The 21,829-nt window shown below is 43.2% G+C and overlaps 1 protein-coding gene across 1 annotated transcript; it reads left to right on the forward strand.

The window, feature by feature from the left end:
* Positions 1 to 7,681: 7,681 nt before the first annotated feature.
* Positions 7,682 to 20,540, forward strand: STMP1 (short transmembrane mitochondrial protein 1). Its single transcript, XM_036247457.1, has 3 exons — positions 7,682 to 7,788; positions 17,681 to 17,734; positions 18,671 to 20,540. Exons 1-3 carry the CDS (start codon positions 7,774 to 7,776, stop codon positions 18,743 to 18,745), a joined length of 144 nt encoding a protein of 47 aa, XP_036103350.1. The 5' UTR covers positions 7,682 to 7,773; the 3' UTR covers positions 18,746 to 20,540.
* Positions 20,541 to 21,829: the final 1,289 nt, after the last annotated feature.

Consider the following 21,829-nt stretch of genomic DNA (forward strand, 5'->3'; position numbering starts at 1 on the left):
GCCTTAGGTGATGTATCAGTGAAAATTCTGCTGCGTATGATGTCTGAAATTTTGTTGCCTACAGTTTCTTCTAGGATTTTCATGGATTCATGAGTCACATTTAGGTCTTTTATCCATTTTGAGTTTATTCTTGTGTAGGGTGTAAGTTGATGGTCTAGTTTCATTTTTCTGCATGTAGCTGTCCAATTTTCCCAGCGCCATTTATTAAAGAGGCTGTCCTTACTCCACTGTACGCTCTTGCCACCTTTGTCAAATATTAATTGAGCATATTGCCTTGGGTTCATTTCTGGGTTCTCTGTTCTGTTCCACTGGTTTATATGCCTGTTCTTGTGCCAGTACCAGGCTGTTTTGATTACGGTGGCTTTGTAGTATAACCTGAAATCTGGTAATGTGATCCCTTCAACTTTGTTCTTTCTTTTCAAGATTGCTGTGGCTATTCGAGGTCTTTTTTGGTTCCATATGAACTTTTGAAGTACTTGTTCTAATTCTGTGAAGTATGCCGTTGGTATTTTGATGGGAATTGCATTTAATCTATAGATTGCTTTGGGTAATAAGGACATTTTAATGATGTTAATTCTCCCAATCCATGAACAGGGCATGTGCTTCTACTTTTTTATATCTTCCTCTATTTCTTTTTTCAATGACCTGTAGTTTTCTGTGAATAGGTCCTTTATTTCTTTGTTTAAGTTTATTCCTAGGTATCTTAATTTTTTTGCTGCAATGGTAAATGGGATGGTTTTCTTAGTTTCTCTTTCTATGAGTTCATCATTGGTGTATAAGAATGCCGTTGATTTCTTGACGTTAATTTTGTATCCTGCTACTATGCCAAATTCATTTATTAAGTCTAGTAGATTTTTGATGGAGTCTTTGGGGTTTTCTACGTATAGTATCATGTCATCTGCAGATAATGACAGTTTCACTTCTTCCTTTCCAATTTGGATCCCTTTTATTTTTTCTTTCTGTCTGATTGCTGTGGCTAAGACTTCCAGTACTATGTTAAATGAGTGGCGAAAGTGGGCATCCTTGCCTTGTTCCTGTTCTAAGGGAAATGCTTTTAGTTTTTACCCATTGAGTATGATGTTGGCTGTAGGTCTTTTATATTTGGCCTTTATTATGTCTAGATACGATCCCTCTATTCCTACATTGCTGAGCATTTTTATCAGAAATGGATGCTGGATTTTGTCAAAGGCTTTTTCGGCATCTATTGATATGATCATGTGGTTTTTATTCTTCATTTTATTTATGTGGTGTATCACGTTTATTGATTTGCGAATATTGTACCAGCCTTGCATCCCTGGGATGAATCCCACTTGGTCATGGTGGATAATTTTTTTGGTGTACTGCTGGAGCCGATTTGCTAGTAATTTTTCAGGATTTTGGTGTCTATGTTTATCAGGGATATTGGCCTGTAGTTTTCTTTCTTTGTAGTGTCTTTTTCTGGTTTTGGAATTAGAATTATGCTGGCTTCATAAAACGAGTTTGGAAGTCTTCCTTCTTCTTGAATTTTTTGAAATAGTTTGAGGAGAACGGGTGTTATTTCTTCTTTGAATGTTCGGTAAAACCCCCGTGAAGCCATCCCGGCCTGAGCTTTTGTATGCTGGGAGAGTCTTAATTACATCTTCAATTTCTTCTGTTGGTATTGGTCTGTTCAAGTTTTCTATCTCTTCCTGGTCCAGTTTTGTTAGACTATGTGTTTCTAGAAACTTGTCCATTTCGCTTAGATTGTTGAATCTGTTGCCATATAATTGTTCATAGTAGTTGTTAATGATCTTTTGTATTTCTGTGCTGTCAGTTGTTACTTCTCCTCTTTCATTTCTGATTTTGTGTATTTGGGTTCTCACTCTTTGTTTCTTGGTGAGTCTAGCAAAGGGTCCATCAATCTTGTTTATCTTTTTGAAAAACCAGCTCTTTGTTTCATTGATCCTTTGAATTGTTTTTTTTTTTTTGGTCTCTATGTCATTTATTTCTGCTCTGATCTTTAGTATTTCCTTCCTTCTACTTGCTCTGGGGTTTTCTATTTGTTTGCTCTCTAGTTCTTTAAGTTGTGAGGTTAGATAGTCTATTAGATATTTTTCTTATTTCTTGAGGTAGGCCTGTAGTGCTATGAACTTCCCTCTCAGAACTGCTGTCGCTGCATCCCATAAATTTTGTGTTGTTGTGTCTTCATTTTCATTGGTTTCCATGAAGTTTTTAATTTCTTCCTTGATCTCCTCGGTGACCCATTCATTGTTTAATAACATGCTATTTAGCTTCCATGTGTTGAAATGTCTTTGTATGTTCTTGCAATTGATTTCTAGTTTCATGCTATTATGATCTGAGAAGATGCTTGATATGATTTCAGTCTTCTTGAACTTGTAGAGACTTAGTTTGTGCCCTAACATGTGGTCTATCTTTGAGAATGTCCCATGTGCACTTGAGAATAAAGTGAATTCTGTAGTTTTGGGGTGTAATTCTCTGTAGATATCTATTAAATCCATTTGGTCTAGTGCTTCATTTAGAGTCTCTGTTTCGTTGCTAATTTTTTGTCTAGAGGATCTTTCCAGTGATGTCAGCGGGGTGTTGAAGTCCCCTGCTATGATTGTATTGCTATCAATTTCTCCTTTGAAGTCCTCCAGAAGATTTTTAATATATTTTGGTGCTCCTATATTGGGTGCATATATGTTTATCAAGGTTATATCTTCCTGTTGGATAGATCCTTTCAATATTATGTAGTGGCCTTCTTTGTCTCTATTTATGGCCTTCATTTTGAAGTCTATTTTTTCAGATATGAGTATTGCTACCCTGGCTTTTTTTTCCTTTCCGTTTGCTTGGAAGATTTTTTCCCATCCCTTCACTCTCAATCTATATGAGTCTTTTGTTGTGAGGTGGGTCTCTTGTAAACAACATATAGATGAGTCATGATGTTTTATCCAATCAGCTACTCTGTGGGAGCATTCAATCCATTTACATTTAAGGTGATTATTGATATGTACTTATTTATTGCCATTTTTGTTTAGTGTGGTTCTATTTTTCTTCCCATTTCTACTGCTAATTACAGCAGTCCTTTTAACATTTCTTGCAGTGCTGCTTTGGTGCTAAATGTATTCCCTCAGCCTTTTTTTTTGTCTGGGAAGGTCTTTATTTGACCTTCCATTTTGAATGATAGCCTTGCTGGGTAGAGTAGTCTTGGATTCAGATCCTTGTTTTTCATGACCTTGATTACCTCATGCCATTTCCTTCTGGCCTGTAGTGTTTCTTGTGAGAAGTCAGCTGAGAGCCTTATGGGGTTTCCTCTGTAGGTAACCTGTTGCTTATCTCTTGCTGCTTTTAGGATTCTCTCTTTGTCTTTAATTTTTGGCAGTTTGATTACTATGTGTCTTGGTATGGGCCTGTTTGGGTTCTTCTTACTTGGGGCTCTCTGTGCTTCTTGAACTTGAATGCCTTCTTCCTTCACCAAATTAGGAAAGTTTTCTGTCACTATTTCTTTGAATATATTCTCTAACCCTTGCTCATTTTCTTCTTTTTCGGGGACTCCTATGATGTGAATATTATTACGTTTCCAGTTGTCCCACAGTTCTTTTAAGCTCTTTTCCTGTTTTTTAATAGGTTTTTCCTTTTTGTTTTCTGATTGATTGATTTTTTTCTACCCTGTCTTCTAATTCACTGATCCAGTCCTCAGCTTCCTCTACTCTGCTTTTTAGACCTTCCAATGTGTTTTTCATTTCTGATATGTCGTTTTTAATTTCTAACTGGTTGATTTTCAACATTTCTATGTCTTTACTTATGGTGCTCATGTCCTTACACATGCTGTTGAGCTTCCTCAAGATCATGGGTCTGAATTCTAGTTCTGTTAACTTGCTTAACTGCCCCTCATTTATCTCATCTTCGGTAGAGGTCTCTTGTTCTTTCGTTTGGCTTTTGTTTCTGTTTTTCACCATTTTGGCTATCACAGTGGGCTTTGGAGTCTGCCAAATTTTCCCTGTGGGTGTTGGTGTTCTGCTGTTTGTGGCTCCCTCTCCTGGGTTTGGATGAGCCAGGGAGGACCCACTTTAACCACCACTGTCAAGTCTTAACTTTCCTCTAGCTTTTTTTGCCTGGAGGCTATTAGTATAGGTCACCTGAAGAACCTTGGTTTCTGAGTTGCCTGAAAAACTCCCTCAGGTGCTCAGTGTAAGAGGATTTTCTGAGGGTGGTGCAGATGCTGTTTGTTAATGGGCCTCAATTAGCATTTCAATGGTCACCAGGTGGGGTTGAATCTCCAAGGGAGGGGCCGCCGCCTCTCCCCAGGGCCATGGGAAGGAGTAAGATGACCACAGTCCTGCGTGGCTGCACTCAAGAAAAGCTCTGAGCACCTTCCATTCCCGAGTGTCCCCACACAGTTCCAGTCCAGTCTGCCCTCCCTCTGCCGGAGCCCAAGGTGAGTGGCTGCTGCCAATTTAGCCTCTGTCCAGACTCTGCATCATGGAGCCGCCTGGGACTTTTAAACTGAGGGCGCTGCTCCCAGCTAAGAGCAGCCGAGTCTGCGGCACCAGCCGAGGGCGTAGCCCTCAGCCGAGTTTGCAGGACTCAGCCAGGGTCGAGGACGCAGCCCAGGCAGCAGCAGCTTCCAGCCCAGTCCCCTGGTCCCAGCCGAGTTCGCTGGTCCCAGCCCAGGCCGCTGAGGATACACTAATTTAAACTTAGCAGTTTTGGCTAACTTGCCCTCCCAAGAAGATTTTTTTTTTAATCTTATGAAAATAATTTATTTAGTCAACAGAATTTTTTTATGTAGGTTTTAAGAGAAATAAACTTTGTAGTCTTTGCATGTTTTATTTATTTTTATTTTTTATATTTTTTAATTTATTTTTGTTACAGATGTTTCTCCTTTCCCCCACTGGTTCCCCCCTCCCCCCCTCCTCACCCCATCCCCAGCTTTGTTGTCCATGTCATTGTTCATGAATACATGTATATAAGTTCTGTGGTTTTTCTCTCCCCCACCACCCCCGCTTCTGGGGATTGTCAGTCTGTACCCCACTTCCACATCTCTGGGACTACCCCATTACTCAGACTATTATGTTCATTATATTCCACAAATAAGTGAGATCATATGATACTTGTCTTTCTCTGTTTTGCTTGTTTTGCTTAGGATAATACTTTCCAGTTCCCTCTATGTCATCTCAAAGGATAAGAGATCTTTCTTACAGCTGCATGGTACTCCATGGTATATGTACCATAGCTTTTTTATCCATTCATCTACTGATGGACATTTGGGCTGTTTCCAGATCTTAGCTATTGTATATAGTGCTGCTATGAACATGGGGGTATATATATTCTTTCTAATTGGTGTTTCAGGCTTCTTAGGGTATATTCCCAAGAAGTTTTAACAATTTGTATCTATCAGTACTGTATAGCCTTGCCTGTTTCTCCATTCTTTCCAACACAGTGTGTTATCAAGCTTTTTTATTTTTGCCAATTTGGAGAAAAATGGCACCTCATTATGGTAGTAATTTACATTTCTCTGAGTATGAATGCCACTGAGTATCTTTCCAGATATTTGAGCTATTTCTATATCCTTTTCTATGAGCTGTTCACATTCTTTGACCACATCTTATCGGATTTTTGTTCTGTTGATTTGTAGGTGCTCTTTAAAGAAAATTAGTTCTTTGTCACTTGTTTTACAAATAATAGTTTTCTTTCTTTTTCCTTTTTTTTGCCATACAGAAAATTTGAATTTAAGTAATTAATTAATTAATTTATTTATTTTATTTATTCTCACCTGAGGACATTTTTACATTCATCTTCAGATAGAGTGGGAGGGAGGGGGGGGGGGAGAGAGAGAGAAACATCAATGTAATAGAGACACATCGACTGGCTGCCACCCACACAACCCCAATTGGGGCCAGGACAAACTGCAACTGAGGTATGTGCCCTTAGTGGGAACCAAACCTAGGTCTCTCTGGACTGCAGGCTGATGCTCTAACCACTGAGCCAAACCGGCTAGGGCCACCTTTTGGTTATTTGAGGGAGAAGAGCTTTTGAAAAATCTTAGCAGAAAAGTCAGGCTTCTTTTAAGGCTTTATCTTTTAGAAGGGAATAAGGTTTTATGCAAAGAACTTCAATAAATATTTATTGTGTCCAGAGGTTATGCCAGGTTCTTGCTGGGCACTAGGGATGAAGTCATGAGAGGAAGAGATGAAGTCCTTACCCTCATGTAGCTCACAGTCTGGTGTCTTGCAACTCAAAACATGACCCACAGACCACCCGTAGCTACGTAACTTGAAAGCTTAGTAGAAGTGCATGATGTCAGGCTCCAACTCAGATACTCTGAATTGGAATCTGCAGTTTCACGAGATACCCAGGTGATTTGACTGCACATTAAAGTTTGAGAAGCACTAGTCAGGACTTGACTGAGTCAAGTTTTACCCTCAACATGTTGGAAAGTAGTCTGTTATAGCCATCTATCAGCATCTCTTCCCTGGAGGTAGCCACTGTAGTTCAGAGACCCCGCCCCTTCTGGTTGTAATTGACCTGGGAGCATCTGACACCAGCTAGACCTATCTGCATTCTTCCCCCAGGAATTTGAAAATGGTAAGGAAAGAACAATCCAGTCTTTCTGTTGGTTGGCTCACTTAATAAGTAAGCTCAAATAAGTGTTACAGTGGCCATAGTCTAGAAGCAAGAAAAACTGGAAGGCAACGAGAACAATGAAGCAGATGTATGGAGAAAAGCAGAAATGGAGAGAAAAATGCTTAAATTCCTGTTCCCCATCATTATCCACTTTATCTTTGTAATATACTCCCATATGCTTAAAGCTCATATGATTTAGTCGTTATTTTCTGGAACCAGAGTTGTACTTACTGTAGCAGAGAAGGGTGAATTCAGAAGGCTGAATGCAGAGGGTGTCTTGTTTTGTAAGCGTGTGTTGTTGGAAGTTGTCCAGGGATTTGAAGACCAGGAGCAGACGGTGGCCCACAGTATGACAGAGCTACTGGTGTGGATAGAGGACGGGGAGACCTCCCAGAGCTCACTGTCCACACCAGACACATGACAAGCAATTTTTGATCCCTCACACTGTCTCATGTGATCCCTGAAATAATTCAACAAAGGGGCTGGTGTAAGCCTCATTTACAGAGCAGGAAAGCAAACTTCAGGGAGCTTAAGTAACTTGTTCATGGCCACCAGGAAGCGCAAGGCCTTCATGGATCGGACCCAGCTGTGCTACTTAAGCACCCAACCTCTATCATAGGTGCTTAAGCCAGTTTTCATAGCTTGCTGGTGGAACTCTTGAAAAGTATTTGAAAAACACAAACCTCCTCCCCTCCCACAGATCCTGCGTGGGGCCCGTGAAGACTATTGCAAATCTCCACCCTTGATTCTGCTTTGCACCTGGAGCTAGGAACCTCTGCCTCATGCAGTCCTTATAGGTCAGAAAGACCCAAGTCTGTTGTGCAACAGAATCGCTGGGGTGCTGGTAATGATACAGATTTCGGGACCGCGACCCAGGTTTACAGAAGCGAGATGTTGGGACTGGGGCTTCGGATTCCGAGTGTCCACAGCTGCCCAGCCCTGCCCGGGACTGGGGACCCCACTCCTCGCGGGTCTCCTCGCCGGTCGGCCACTCGGGCGGTAATTCCGAAGCGCTCCGCCAGGGGGAGCCGGGGCGCCGCTAGCGGCTTCCGGGTGAGGTGAGGCGAGGGGGGCGGGGCTGGGGGATGACCCGGAAGCCGACGCGGGTCCCGCCCCTCGCACCGCGGGAGGCGGATAGGAACGGCCCACCGAGCTGCTACCACCCTTCGCTCCCAGCTCGCTGACATCATGCTCCAGTTCCTGGTGAGTGGAGCTGCCGAGGAGCGGGCCGGGGGCTTGGCTCGGCTCTCGGCCCTCGGGGTGCGGCCCCGCCGACCGGCCTGGCACCGAGGGTCGGCCGCGCCGCGGGATTTGCTCGCCTCTCCGGCCCGAGCCAGCTCTGCCCTGCGCCCTCCAGTCCCGAAGACGCGGCGGGGGGCACGCTCTTCGGGAGCCGCCTCCGGTGTCCCCATCGAGTTACCGCCTTTGGGGCCTGAGGCCTCGTGACCGCTCCCGGGGCTCCCCCGCCCCGACAGGGCCACACAGGGCCACACACCCCACCCCGACCCGGAGCCCGCTGGTCGGCGTTGGCGGGAGCTGGGGGCCAGGGGTACACGGGGGGAGGAAGCCCGCCGAGGTGCAGAAACACTGCAGGCGCCGGGACCGGAGGGTGGCGGCCGCTGGTCCTCGTGCCCACGTTAGGGGGACCCGAGTGTCACTTCTCAGGGCTCTTCATTTCGGTTAAAAGCCGGTTTTTCCGGCGAAGCCCGTGTGTTTCAGTCGCCTGGGGAGGTTCCCAGTGAGTCCGGCTCCCACACTTCTGTTGCCTCCAGGACTTGATGCTTTCAGCCCAGAGGCAGGTCTCGTGATGCAATCTGGGCGGCTAGTGGCCGTCTGACAAATTCTCCAACTAAGATAGGGCTGCTCCTCTGCCTGAAAGTTTCTCCAGTGTCCTCTCGGTACTAGTGTAGAAGGAACAGAAATAATGAAGACTCCAGCTGTAGCTCATTGATAAGGTGGGAGGCTATCGATTCAGTTATACTTAACTTTGTAAGTGCTCTTGCAGCGTGAGTTTATTTGGTTTTGGAATAAACTTTGGCCGTGTGTAAATACGGATGTGACTGAGTTGAGAATTCAGAGTTCTCAGCATTTAAGGAGAGATACCAGAGCTGTTCATTGAGTCCCCAGTCCAGAAGTAACTGGAACACAGACGTTCTGTTGCCCTGTCCTCTCACCTCTTCACTGCATCTGTTGAAAGAACTGGCTAGAATTACTTTCTTTTTTAAATTGATTTTTAGAGAGAGAGGAAAGGAGAGAGATAGAAACATCCATGAGAGAATATCGATTGGCTGCCTCCTGCATGCCCCCCACTGGGGATTGGGCCTCCAACCTGGGCATGTGCCCTGACCAGAATCAAACCGGTAACCTCTTGCTGCATGGGTCGACGCTCAACTACTAAGCCGCACCGGCTGGACTGGCATTACTTTTCACCTTGATTGTACCTCTGTCCAGTGATTCACTAAACCTGTGAACTTGTGCAAGTCTTTCTCGTTGCTTTTAGCCATTCCATTTACTTTTTTATTTTTTATCCTCACCCAAGGACATTTTTCCATTTTTTGTTCAGATAGAGTGGGAGGGAGAGAGAGGAAGAGAGAGAGAAACATCGACATGAAAGGGACACATCAAATGGTTGCCACCCACATGACCAACCAGGGCCGGGGACAAACTGCAACTAAGGCACATGCCCTTAGCAGGAACCGAACCCGGGTCTCTCTGGACCGCAGGCCGACGCTCTAACCACCGAGCCAAACCTGCCAGGGCAGCCATTTCATTTATAAAACAGTGGAGTTGAAGTAGAAAATATTTAAGATCTCTGCTAGGTTTTAAGCTGTGACCAGCCATCATGTCCTAGTTTGTGAGGTCAGACCCCTGTGTTTGAACCCTAGCTCCATCACTTTGAAGCTGTGGGAACTTGGACAGTTTGTTTCAATTGTCTATGCTTCAGTTTCCACATCTGAAAATGGAAACCTATCTCATGGTTTTGTTGTGAGGATCAAACATGAGTTAATGCATTAAAGTACTTAAAATAGTGACACTTAATAAGGACTCATATTCAGTTTCTCTTTGACAAGGTATCTAATTCTGATTTAGTTTCTTCTCAGAAATGGAATTAGCTTACCCTCAGTAGTGTAGGTGAAGGGAAGGTTTTGGCAGTGGTGGGACAGTCACAAGTTAAACATGGGCACTGCCATCACACGTTTTGTGGCCCTTCAAGATGTTTCTTGCAGTTGTCATTTTCTGGGACACTATTTGAAACGTGTCCCACGGGATTGTGTTGCTTTGTCAATTGTTCATTCCTCCGCGGATGAAAATACTTGCGCGTCATCCCAGTCTGGAGAGCTTATTGCTGTGGTCCTGCTGCTGTCCTCCGCCCTGCTACTGCAGCAGTGTCCTTGATTGCAGTATAATTTAGCTACAGTTGTTGTGAGGAAACTCTTGAAGCTTTTGAAGAGGCCTGATACGATGGACACTGCTGGGGGCTTTGAGTACACTGCCTGTTGTGCTGTTGCTGGGTCATGCGTTGCTTTTCTTACCTCTCAAAGCGGTAGCACTTGGTACTCTTAAATACCTCCTCCTTAATCCCTTCTTCTTTGCCCACTGGATGCTGCATCTCAGTACTTTCCAACGTTCTTTCACATCATAACACACATGGACTTATTTGTTTTATTTTTTATTTTATTTTTTTTAAATCTTTATTGTTGGATGTAAAATGTATTACAGATGTTCCACATTTTTCCCCCATTGACCCCCTCCTCCTCACTCCCGCCCCCCTCCCGCCTTTTCCCACACTATTGTCTGTATCCATTGGTTATGCATATAAGTTCTTTGGTTTATTCCCCCCCCCCCCAACCCCTTTCCCTTTGAGGTTTGTCAGTCTAGCAATGAATTTGTACTTCTTAATCCTTTCACCTTTTTCACCCATTCCCCCAACCCCCCCCCTCCCAACTGGCAACCAACAAAATGTTCTCTGTATCTATGAGAATGTTTCTGTTCTACCTGTTCATTTTGTTTGTAGATTCCATTGTTGATAGATATGTATTCATTGCCATTTTGTTTGTTCATATATTTTACCTTTTTCTTCAAAAAGACCCTTCATCATTTCATAATAACGGTTTGGTGGTGATGAACTCCTTTAACTTTTTCTTGTCTGGGAAAGTCTTTATATGGCCATCAATTCTAAATGACAGCTTTGCAGGATAGAGTCATCTTGGTTGTAGGTTCTTGCTTTTCATCACTCTGAATATTTCTTGCCACTCCCTTCTGGCCTGCAAAGTTTCTTTTGAGAAATCAGCTGACAGCCTAATGGGAACTCCCTTGTAGGTAAGTAGCTGCCTTTCTCTTGCTGCTTTTAAGATTCTCTCTTTGTTTTGAGCCTTTTGCATTTTGATGATGATGTGTCTTGGTGTGGGCCTCTTGGGGTTCATCTTGTTTGGGACTCTCTGTGCTTCCTGGACTTGTATGTCTGTTTCCATCACCAAGTTAGGAAAGTTTTCTGCCATTATTGTTTCAAACAGGTTTTCGATTTCTTGTTCTCTCTCTTCTCCTTCTGGCACCCCCAAGATGCGAATGTTGGCACGCTTGAAGTTGTCCCAGAGGCTCCTTACACTATCCTCATTTTTTTGGATTCTTTTTTCTTTTTGCTGTTCTGATTGGGCATTTTTTGCTTCCTTATATTCCAAATCGATGGTTTGCTCCTTGGATTTACGTACTCTATTATTTAAGCTGTGTAAATTATTCTTTATTTCAGTTAATGACTCCTTCAATTCTAACTGTGTATCCATGATTTCTGACTGGTCCTTTTTTATGCTCTTGAGGCCCTCCCTAAGTTCACTGAGGTTCTCACTAAGTTCATTGAGCATCCTTATAAACAGTATTTTGAACTCAGTATCTGTTAGGTTGTTTATCTCCATTTCGCTTAGTTCTTTTCTTGGGGTTTTGTTCTGTTCTTTCATTTGGGACCTGTTTCTTTGTCTCCTCATTTTGGCTGCCTCCCTATGTTTGTTTCAGTGTATTACTTAATGAGAGGTATGAGGCTCGCTGAGACCAGATGCTGCTCGTTTGAAAGAATTTAGGAAAACCTGAAGCAGGATCCAAGGCAGGCCAATCCTATGGTTATGCAAGTGGCAACAGCTTGGGTGGGCTTGAAAGTTGGGTGGGGCGGGGCAAGGCCTCAGGGAGTCAGCAGGGCGGGGCTACCAGTGTGAGCCAGGTTGCTGGAGGCCCAGATATGGCGGCTGTCTGCTGCCCCAGGGAAGGGCTCACCAAAGGAACAAAGGCCTCTGACAGCACCTCTGTCCCAGAGAAAGCCCCCTCTCCAGCCCTCGCTCCAGTGCCAAACAGCTCAGTTCTTCCCTGTATGTCTCTGGCGCCCCTCGAGCTGCCTCCCCTACAAGCTTAGAGGGAGAGAGTCCGATAAGTCCGTGCGGGGGCCGTTTAAGGAGCTGCCTGGAGCTCCAGCCAGGTCAGCCTCCCTGAGCCTCAGTTCCCGCTGGTTTTTCCAGCCAGAAGTGATGGGGATTCTCTTCCTGGCACCAGAACCCTGAGCAGGGCACCTGGTGTGGGACGGGGACCCCTCAGTCCTCAGGAAGGACCTTCCCAGCCGAGGTGTCCTACACATGGACTTATTTGTATGATTCTGCACAGAGTGAAGGTGTCTGGCTGTGGTGCTGGCCCCTCCCGGGGCTGAGGGGATCAGTATCTTAGTACCAGCTGGCAGAAGGCCCTAATTGTCTGCTTGTACTGACTGCTCTTCCCTTCTGGTTGCTGGCTGTTTCTAAAGGCTTAGTCCCTGACTCTGTGTGCTCTTCTCTCAAACCCACCTTAGGGGTGTGTCCCTTGTCACCTTCACCTCTTTGCTGACAGCTTCCAAAATGACTGAGTCCTTTTCTCTGAGTTCCAGTTCCCTGTCAACTGCCTACTGAGTGTCTCTTGTCCTGTTCTTCATCTCAGACTCAACGCGTCAGGACTCATTACCTCTTCCCCACCCTGCAAACCACACCCAACTTCCTTCTTTGCTTCCTGGTCCTGGCTTGTTAAAATTTGAAATAGTGACATGATCTTTTACTTATTTCCCTGCTTCATTCTTCGTATCATCTAGCTGCTATGCCTGGCACATTACCTGCCATGTAATCTTGGGCAAGTTACTTAACCGATCCCTGCCTCAGTTTCTCCAACATAAACTAGGCAATAATTGTACCTGCTTTGTATGGTTGTGGAGAGCATGTGTTAAAAAAGAGTTAGAATGCTACCTTGCACATAGTAAGCACTCAGTAAATGTAGCTATTGTTCTAAGCCATCAAGTCTACATTATTCACCTTATGAAAAATTGTCTTCACTTTCCCACTGCCAAGTTTGTAGAGCAGGTCTTTTTACAACACCTTTGCACTAGCTGTAGTAGCCTAGCTGGAGAAGGAATGTAGATTTTGAGTTGCGAGAGTTACTTTAGGCTCTCCAGCCCAGCTCACCTGCTGATGCTTCCGTCTCCACTACCAAGAGGGCATCCAGTTTACGGTTGGTCACCTCCAGTTGCAACAGGTCCACTACTTCCACAGGTAATCGCTTTCAGTTTTGGTCAGCGTCTCCTTACTTAGTTCTACTCCTTGATGTTAAAGAGCAAATTCAAATCTACAAGACAGCCCCGCACATATTTGAAGAGCATTATGTTGGTGCTTCTCACTCTCCCTCCCCCACCCCATCAGTCTTTTCTTTAGTCTAAACGCCTCTGTTTATTTCAACCATTCTTTACGATTTCAGGTACATGCTGGTTACCCTTCTGTGAATATTCTAGTTTTGAATTCTTTTTAAAACATGCCACTCCTGCCCTGGCCGGTTTGGCTCAGCGGTTAGAGCGTCGGCCTGCGGTCCGGAGAGACCCGGGTTCGGTTCCCGCTAAGGGCACGTACTTCGGTTGCAGTTTGTCCCCGGCCCTGGTTGGTCGTGTGGGTGGCAGCCAGCCACTGGATGTGTCCCTTCACGTCGATGTTTCTCTCACTCTCTCTCTCTCCCTCTCTCTCCCTCCTACTCTATCTGTACAAAAAATGGAAAAATATCCTCGGGTGAGGATAAAAAACAAAACAAAACAAAAAAAATGCCACTCCTGATTTGGTCTGATCAGTCACGGAAAAAAGCAAGGCTGTTTCCTCTAGTTCTGTGTGTTTCCCTTGATGCCCTTGGTCCTGTCCTCTCTTGCAGCTGCCAGAGTAATCAGCCAGAATGTGTGGCTTTATTCACAGGCTCAGAAACTGTCAGTGGTCCCTGTGTCCTTCCGCATCAAATCCTAACCACTTTTACTTGATTTTCAAGGTTCACTAATCTGGCCCCATTTTCCTTTCCCACTGCCTGTTAACATACATCCTGTTTCAGATTGGCTAGGCTAAACATACAGTGCACGCCAGCCGATAGACCATCTTGCCTTCATACCTTCCCACGTGGTTTTTTAAATCTTTATCCTCCTCTATGCCTTCCCAGATACTCTCAATGGCCCAACTCCCATCTCTTTTCACAAGCCTTCTTGATGACTGCAAGTTTCTGAAATCTATACGTTGTTCTGATCCATTTCTCTATTTAGGTCGTACATGTTTTTCAGTCTTCTAAGTAGTAGTCTTGCCCTGGTTTTTTGTATTTATTTGTAAATACTTTTGAGTTTTGTTGTGAGTGGCATCCTTTTTAAAATGACATTTTCATGTTAATTGTTGCTGATGTGTGCAAATGCTAATGATTTCGTTGTATTGATTTTGTATCTAGCAATCTTGCCTAGCTTTTAGCTCCAGTGGTTTGTCTGCAGAATCACTTGGAAGTGACTCAGGGAAGGCAGTTCTGTGAAGGCAGTCATATCTCTAGTGAAGGCAAAGATGACCGTTCATGTTATTTTCTTCCGATTTTTATTCCCCTCCCCTCCTCAAGCAAGGACTTCCAGTAGAAGTAGTGAGAGTGGATATCCTATTTTTATTTCTCCTTGTAGTAGAAAAACCGCCCAAGTTTTAGTGTGATGTTTGTGTTTCTGATATTTTCTAACAGATTAAGGAAATTCTCTTCTATTTCTAGTTGAAGAGTTTCAGTTATTGATTGGCTGCTGACTTTTACCATGCTCTTTCCCCACTGGATGATCAGATGGTTTTTCTCCTTTAATATGTTAATAAGAATTACATTAGATTTCTAACACAAAGCACTAAACTGTGTGGCCCATTCAGACCATCACTGCATGGCGTGCTGTGTTTTGTCCACTGCATTTTCGTGTAGTTTGGTCTTATGTTCCTAGAATAAGCTCCGTACTTGTACTTTGATTTCCCAAGCACATGGCGTGTAGTCAGTACTTTGGGATTGATTTCATTTATTTAGTTAGATATTCCTCTGTTGCCTGATGACTACTCTCAGATATTCATAAGATATTTGAATATTGGAATCAGCATCTTTGAGAACAGGCAAACCAGTTCTACCCGATGTGCCTCTTTCTGGAGTGTTACTGGCCAGCTTTTTTATGACTGTCTCTCTTTACTTTACTGGCTCAGTAAAGAATTACCAGCTTTTTTTTCTGTCTTCGTTCTCTAAGGAAAATTGAATATAAAACCTAGCTTACATTTTCAAAATGTGCTGCTCTGTGGTGGTGATAGAAGGGATACAGGTTGTATCTTCAGCAGCTTTTTGTTTTAATGTACAGAATGTGGGCTTTATCATTGCTTGAAGCAGTTGTTGAACACACCTGATGATGATCTCCATACTGAAATCTCAAGTGGTTAAAGACCATGGCACGGAAATGGGTGGATTTCCATCCTGCCTCGGAATGGAGAGGTCTTCTGGCAGCTGTGGCTGGGACTAACATTGAGAAATAAAGTTATCACTGTGCCTTTGTTGTTAGAGAACGGTACTTTTGGTTTTCTTGTCATTATGTAGCTTTTCTCACCTGATACTATAAAACTTTCTTAGGTATCCTTTTAAATGCTAGGTTTGCTAAATAAAATGAAGTTATTTTTAGATTTCTTAAGCAGTTGCCAGTAAATATAAGATGGCTCATATTCTGTCATAACTTGGTTTGGGCGTGCACTTTTTGAAAATGTAATTTGATGAGTCACATTTCAGATCTGTCAGGTAGTATTCACTCTGTGTTGCCAGGAGCTGTTCCAAGATAAAAATTGTAGCTTTATTTGCACACATAACAACCTTTTGGTTGGGGAAGGGGTTGAGCAGCAAATGATCAGACATCAGATTGCTTGGCAGTTGGCTCTCTTCCTTTTGACTTCTTGCTTTTTTTATGGCACTAGATACAGTGTTGTGACTAGCCTGCTCCTGTGTCCATGAGTAAGGACTGACATTTTCCTTGGAGCTCTCGTGCAGAGCCAGCCATTTATGTGCGTGGTCCTCGTTTTTTCACTCTGACATTTCCATTCTTTCAAATATGTATCCAACCTGGAAACCTTGAAGTTGTTGTTCAGTCCTCAGTTTTATCCCGTATAGCTGATATTTTACCAAATCTGACTGATTTTTCTGTAGTTTTGAGATGTAATTTACACCTACAATTCACCCATTTAAAGTGTAGAATCAGGCCCGGCCTATGTGGCTCAGTGGTTGACTGTCGACCTATGTACCAAGAGGTCACCAGTTCGATTCCCAGTCAGGGCACATGCCCATGTTGTGGGCCCGATCCCCAGTGGAGGGCATGCAGGAGGCGGCCAATCCATGTTCTCTCTCATCGATGTTTCTCTCTCTCTCTCCCTCTCCCTTCTTCTCTCTCTAAAATCAATAAAGAAAAATAAAAAAATAAAGTGTAGAATTAGTGGTTTTTAAGATATTCACAGAGTTGTGTAACCATCACCATTATCTAATTTTATATCTAATATTTCATTGCCTGTAAAAGAAACCACATACCCATTAGCATTCATTTCTCATTCCCCTCTTCACCCCCAGCCCTGAACAGCGATAATTTATTTTGTGTGTCTAGGGATTTGACTGTTCTGGACAGTTCCTTTAAATGGAATCATACAAGCCTTGTCCGGTTTGGCTCAGGTGTCAGAGTGGCGGTCCTTGGACCAAAGAGTCGCAGGTTCGATTCCGGTCAAGGGCAGGTACCTCAGTTGGGGTTCGGCCCCTGGCCCTGGATGGGGTCTTGTGGGAGGCAACCAGTCGATGTGTCTCTCTCACATAGATGTTTCTCTCTCTCCCCCCCTCCCACTCTGTCTGAGGATAAATGGAAAAATATCCTTGGGTGAGGATTTAAAAACAAAACAAAAAAAACCCTCGAAGCTTAATGAGTGTTGGCTCTTTTGATGTGAAGGGAATGCTTTAAATTTTCATGAAGCAGTTTTGTTCAGGAGAATAGTTATCCAATGGTGTAAGCATTTATAGTTCTCTAAAACTTGTGCCTTTATCTCTTGTCACTGAGTAAGAGCTGGTTAGGGGACCTGTGTTCCCTGCGGGTCTCAAGTTCCCTGCCCATTGGACTTCGCCCATGGCAGAGTGCCTAGCCCTGTGCTGTCTTGGTGGCATGTCCTATTCTTTTCTTTCGTCGTGTGTTTTAGTTTTGGAGTGTGTATCTGTATCTGATTTTAAATTGTCCTGTGTTCCTTGTTGTGAATTACCCTGACAAATCACTTCTCCATCCTGGGCCTCATGTTTTTGAAATATGAAGAGATTGAATGTGAAAGTTCCTTCAGTTTCTAAGATCCTATGATTTAACTGTACACCTTTAAAAAACTGAATACTTTTTATTTGATATTGTGAGGAATGACAATACTCAACCAAAAAAAGAAAAACAATTGCAGCTTTTAACAACAAAAAGCAGAACTTTGATTTGGGTTTCTAGAACGTATAATCAAGTGTGTATGGGCGTTGTGAGAAGCGAGGAGAATTTAGGGTAGATTTGTTCAGTGCTCCCATTTATTCTTTTGGTGTTTCTCTTTGACCATTTGGAAGGATATTTCTATGTTTATATTATAGAAACAAGATGTGAATTTCACACTGTGTACTGTCCAGCCCTAGACTGGACCCTGGGGTCTTCTAACTATCCCGAGCTCCTTAGGAGAACACTGTCTCTGTAGTTTGGTTTATAGCAGATGGTACCAAGCTCAGTGTTCACTCTAACTCTCCTGTTCTATTCTTGCAGCTTGGATTTACTTTTGGCAACCTGGTTGGAATGTATCTGGCTCAGAATTATGACGTAAGTGACCATATTCACTTCCTCCGTGATTCCGTGCAACTGATTTCTAGTGACTTCCCTTTGTTGCAATAAGGTGACGCTTCCAGCATAGATGAGGTCCATAGATCTGAGGGGAAAGTCCTGAATTTTGTAGAAAGATTCTCCAAAGTCACAGAAGCATCGTCCTCCATATCACCACAGGAGGGCAAAATCCCATCGCTTTAGATGATCTCAGGGTGATACTGAGCTGTGTTTGTTAGCCCAGAGTAAGAGTAAGTTAGATCCTTAGATCATGTGATGTGCATGTCATGTGATAAGTGAGAATGTAAAGATTGATTGGATAATCTTTTCAGGCTCCAGACCCAGGAAGAAAGATGACTGAGAACGTTGGAGGTGGGTCTGTATAGTGCAGTACATTCAAGGAGGGACAGAGTTTTGAGAAGGGGGCATTGTAGCCTCACTTTATAGATGGGGAAGTTGAAAACCAGGTGGTAAAACTGCCCATGCATGGGGATTCTGGAAAGGTAGTAATTGTTTTAAAGAGACAAGGAAGGGAAACGTGATATTAACTTTTGTAGTGAAGCTTTTAGTGTGACAAAGGGAATTCCCTCTGTCAGCCTTCACCTGAGTCATATGGTGTTCTAGGCAGGCGCTTTATCCGTCTGTATCACGTTTATTGTTTTCACGTACACCTTGTACTTGCACTGGATTGAGGGGCTAAGTGGGTCTGTAAAAGTCAAAGTCGAGGTCTGGCTTCCAGGAAGGGAGCATACTTTAACTGACAACTTCTGAGATCCTTCTGTTGCTGTCGGGAGGTTAAAAACAACACTATTTAGCAGGTCTCTTTCAGAGGAAAAGAAAAACTCATACAACCACCATTTATTTTTGGAGGAAGAGAAGTCAAAGGATATTGATTGGTTAGATACAAAATTATAATAATCTCTTTTCTCTTTAAAGATACCAAACCTGGCTAAAAAACTTGAAGAAATTAAAAAGGACTTGGATGCCAAGAAGAAACCCCCTAGTTCATGAGGCCAACTCCGGCGCTGCCTCCAGGAAATCCTGGCCGTACTCTTCTCCGGGCCTCCTCTACATCTGAACCAAAGCTCTGTCTTACCTCCAGCATCAGCCTTTGCTAGACCCTGCGCTGCTTCGAGCACAAATGGGGCCACGAGTTAAGAACTGTCCGTCCTTACTTTCCCAACATCTCACCTCTTCCCTGCCTCCGTCCAGCTGCTTGGGAGGTCCTAAGACTGGAATTATGGTGCTAGATTAGTAAACATGACCTTTAATTAGTAGTCTCTCCCTTATTCTTTGGGATTTCTACTGCCTTTTTCAAAAGAAAAATCGATGAGTTTTGTATAGCTAATCAGATATAAATAATATTGATTTCATAGGTTAGCAATGATAATGAGTGTTGAAACATTTGGTATTAAATCATGTTGTTTCCAGGTCATTAAAATTACAATGTAGAAGCCAGTTTCTGGTGAATTACCCATTTATTTTATACTGTTCTCAGTATAACTGACATATGACTCCACAGTTGCTCATTTAACCAGTAAATCAATTTGCTACCCATCAACTGAGAAACTAGTCTGAGAACCCATCAGAAACTGGGGAATTAAAAATATGTAAAATGGTGGTCTTTGTCCTCAGTAGACTTCGTAGTCTTGAATACATGCTTTCCCTTAGTGATGTATTTGATCTGACTCTTTTTCCTCAAGAGAATCACGTGTATTTTAAGTATAGGTGTATTTGACATTACGTGATGGATAAATGAGTTTTATATAAAGGAAATTGTATGCCTTTTCACATTTTAAAAAAATGTATTTACATTATAGCTTCATAGTGGTTCTCACAAGAACACTTTTTTTTGTTGCAATCAGAAATTATCATTGTAATTTGTCAAATATATAATCGGTCCGTTTTAAAAAAGTAAACAAAAATGTTTGAATGCATCACTTTTCCCGTGGGTCAAGATACAAGAGTGATTTAGACTAAAGGGCTTCTCCCACCTCTAGCTCCTAGTTCCTCTTCCTGGAGGTAGGCACTGCCACCAGCTCACTGTGCCTAAACACGTGTGCATGGGCTGTTTGCACAAATGATGACAAACTATACATAGATTCTTTCAGCACCCCCCCCCCCCCTTCATATGAGTATGTAGGGAACAAAGAATCTCTACTTTTTTGGCTACATAAGATTCTGTTGAGTGAATACACCATAATTTATTTAATCTATTATCACTGATGAATAGTTAGGCTGTTTCCTGTCTTTTGCTGTTACAGTGATAACCTTGAACCTAATGTTACTATACGTATCTATGCAGGGTATAGCCATAAGCTAACATCCTAAAACTATAATTTGCACTAAATATAAGTAAAGTCTCATTTTACTGTGTGTTTTGTTTCAGAGGGCTTATTGGGCAGCTTCACAGATAATGCCATTTCTGAGGACATTTTAGCAGAATCAGCAAACTGGAAGATTATTTACCTTTTTTCAGACAGCGATGATGCTGATACTACATGTGATTATAAACTGAAGTGATTCTGCTTCTCTTTGAAAACATGGATCTCTCCTACATGGAGATAAGTTTTATCCATCAGTTCATCCTGGTATGTGAGACAGATTAGGATCACAATATGGTTTGGCTTCTCCCTAGCAGTGTGACTGTGGGCAAACAGCTTACTTTTCTGAAACTGTTGTATTCTCTGTAAGATCTGGACACAATACCTACCTCACAGGGCTTCCAAGAGAAACACTTGTGATAATGTATGTGCTGCACGGTGCTTTGCAAATTTGCCCAATAAATAGTAGATTTTAGTCCAAACTTGCTGCTTTGGGTCAGAATACTTTTGCTTCTCTGCAGTCACTTTTTGAACCATGCAAAAGTTGTTATTCTGTGGTCGTGCTCTTGGTTGTAGACGAAAATCTACCACCTGGTCATACCACCTGGCTCCCAAGATTTGGTGTTAAATGACTGAATAATTATCAGGATGACTGACAGCCTTGAAGAATGAAGGTTTACTACCCTTGTGGGTATTCAAAGTGCTACAAAGCTTAGGTCTGCTTTGTTATCAGTCATGGCAGCTTTGTTATTTGTGTATGGTCTCCCAGAGTGGCTTCTTTGGGGAGGAAGGTCACTTAGATGTTAGGCGAAGGTCTGTCTATATTATACCTTGTAAACAAAGATCATTTGGATTTAGGGCTTCCCTCCAGAGTGACGCATAACCTCCCCGAAGGGGTCATTTCTGCTGGGGGGAGTCATCAGACCGCTGCATGGTGAACACTGGCCGACTCAGTGGGCACCGATCACGTGCCCTTTCCTCGTTTTAAATTCTTGCTCAGTGAAAAGGGGCTCAGAGCCCTGGCCGGTTTGGCTCAGCGGTTAGAGCGTCGGCCTATGGTCCAGAGAGACTCGGGTTCGGTTCCTGCTAAGGGCACGTACCTCGGTTGCAGTTTGTCCCCGGCCCTGGTTGGATCGTGCGGGTGGCAGCCACTCGATGTGTCCCTTTCACATCGATGTTTCTCTCTCTCCTCTCTCTCCCTCCCACTCTATCTGAACAAAAAAAAAAAAAAAGGGCTCAGAGTCCTGAGGCTCTTCGCTGAGACGGAGGAGGAGCCCAGACCAGCACAGATTAGGGCGTAGTTGTGGACAGGGTCGGGGTGGAGGTAGCAGCGATTGTGATTGTGGCACAGAAAGTGACGTTCCCCAGCAGAGAGGTGGGGAGAACCACTGCAACATGTGCCCTTTTCCCTTTAAAAATGTTTGAAAACTTCTGCTGATGTGATTTCAGAAAACGTACTGCCACACTGGACCATAAAAGGAAGGTTACTCACTCACGTGAAAAATAAGACCAGGATGGATGTTGGGAGCCTAGTACCTTGAACTTGAAAAGCTTATCCTTACACTGTAACCACCCCCAACAAAGGGAGAGAAAAACCAAAACCACCTTATTTAAAATCATCAAAAGGGGTTGTAGTTTACGTTATTTTATTTTAGTTACTTGATGTCTTAATAGACTTTTCTTCTGATATGATGTTTTATGCAATGAGGCAGTTACCTGCTTCTGATTCAAGGGGAGAATTTTGTTTCTTTTTTCTAACTTGTTTCCACTT

Source organism: Molossus molossus, unplaced genomic scaffold, assembly GCF_014108415.1.
Source record: "Molossus molossus isolate mMolMol1 unplaced genomic scaffold, mMolMol1.p scaffold_m16_p_7, whole genome shotgun sequence".
NCBI classification, from domain to species: Eukaryota; Metazoa; Chordata; class Mammalia; order Chiroptera; family Molossidae; genus Molossus; species Molossus molossus.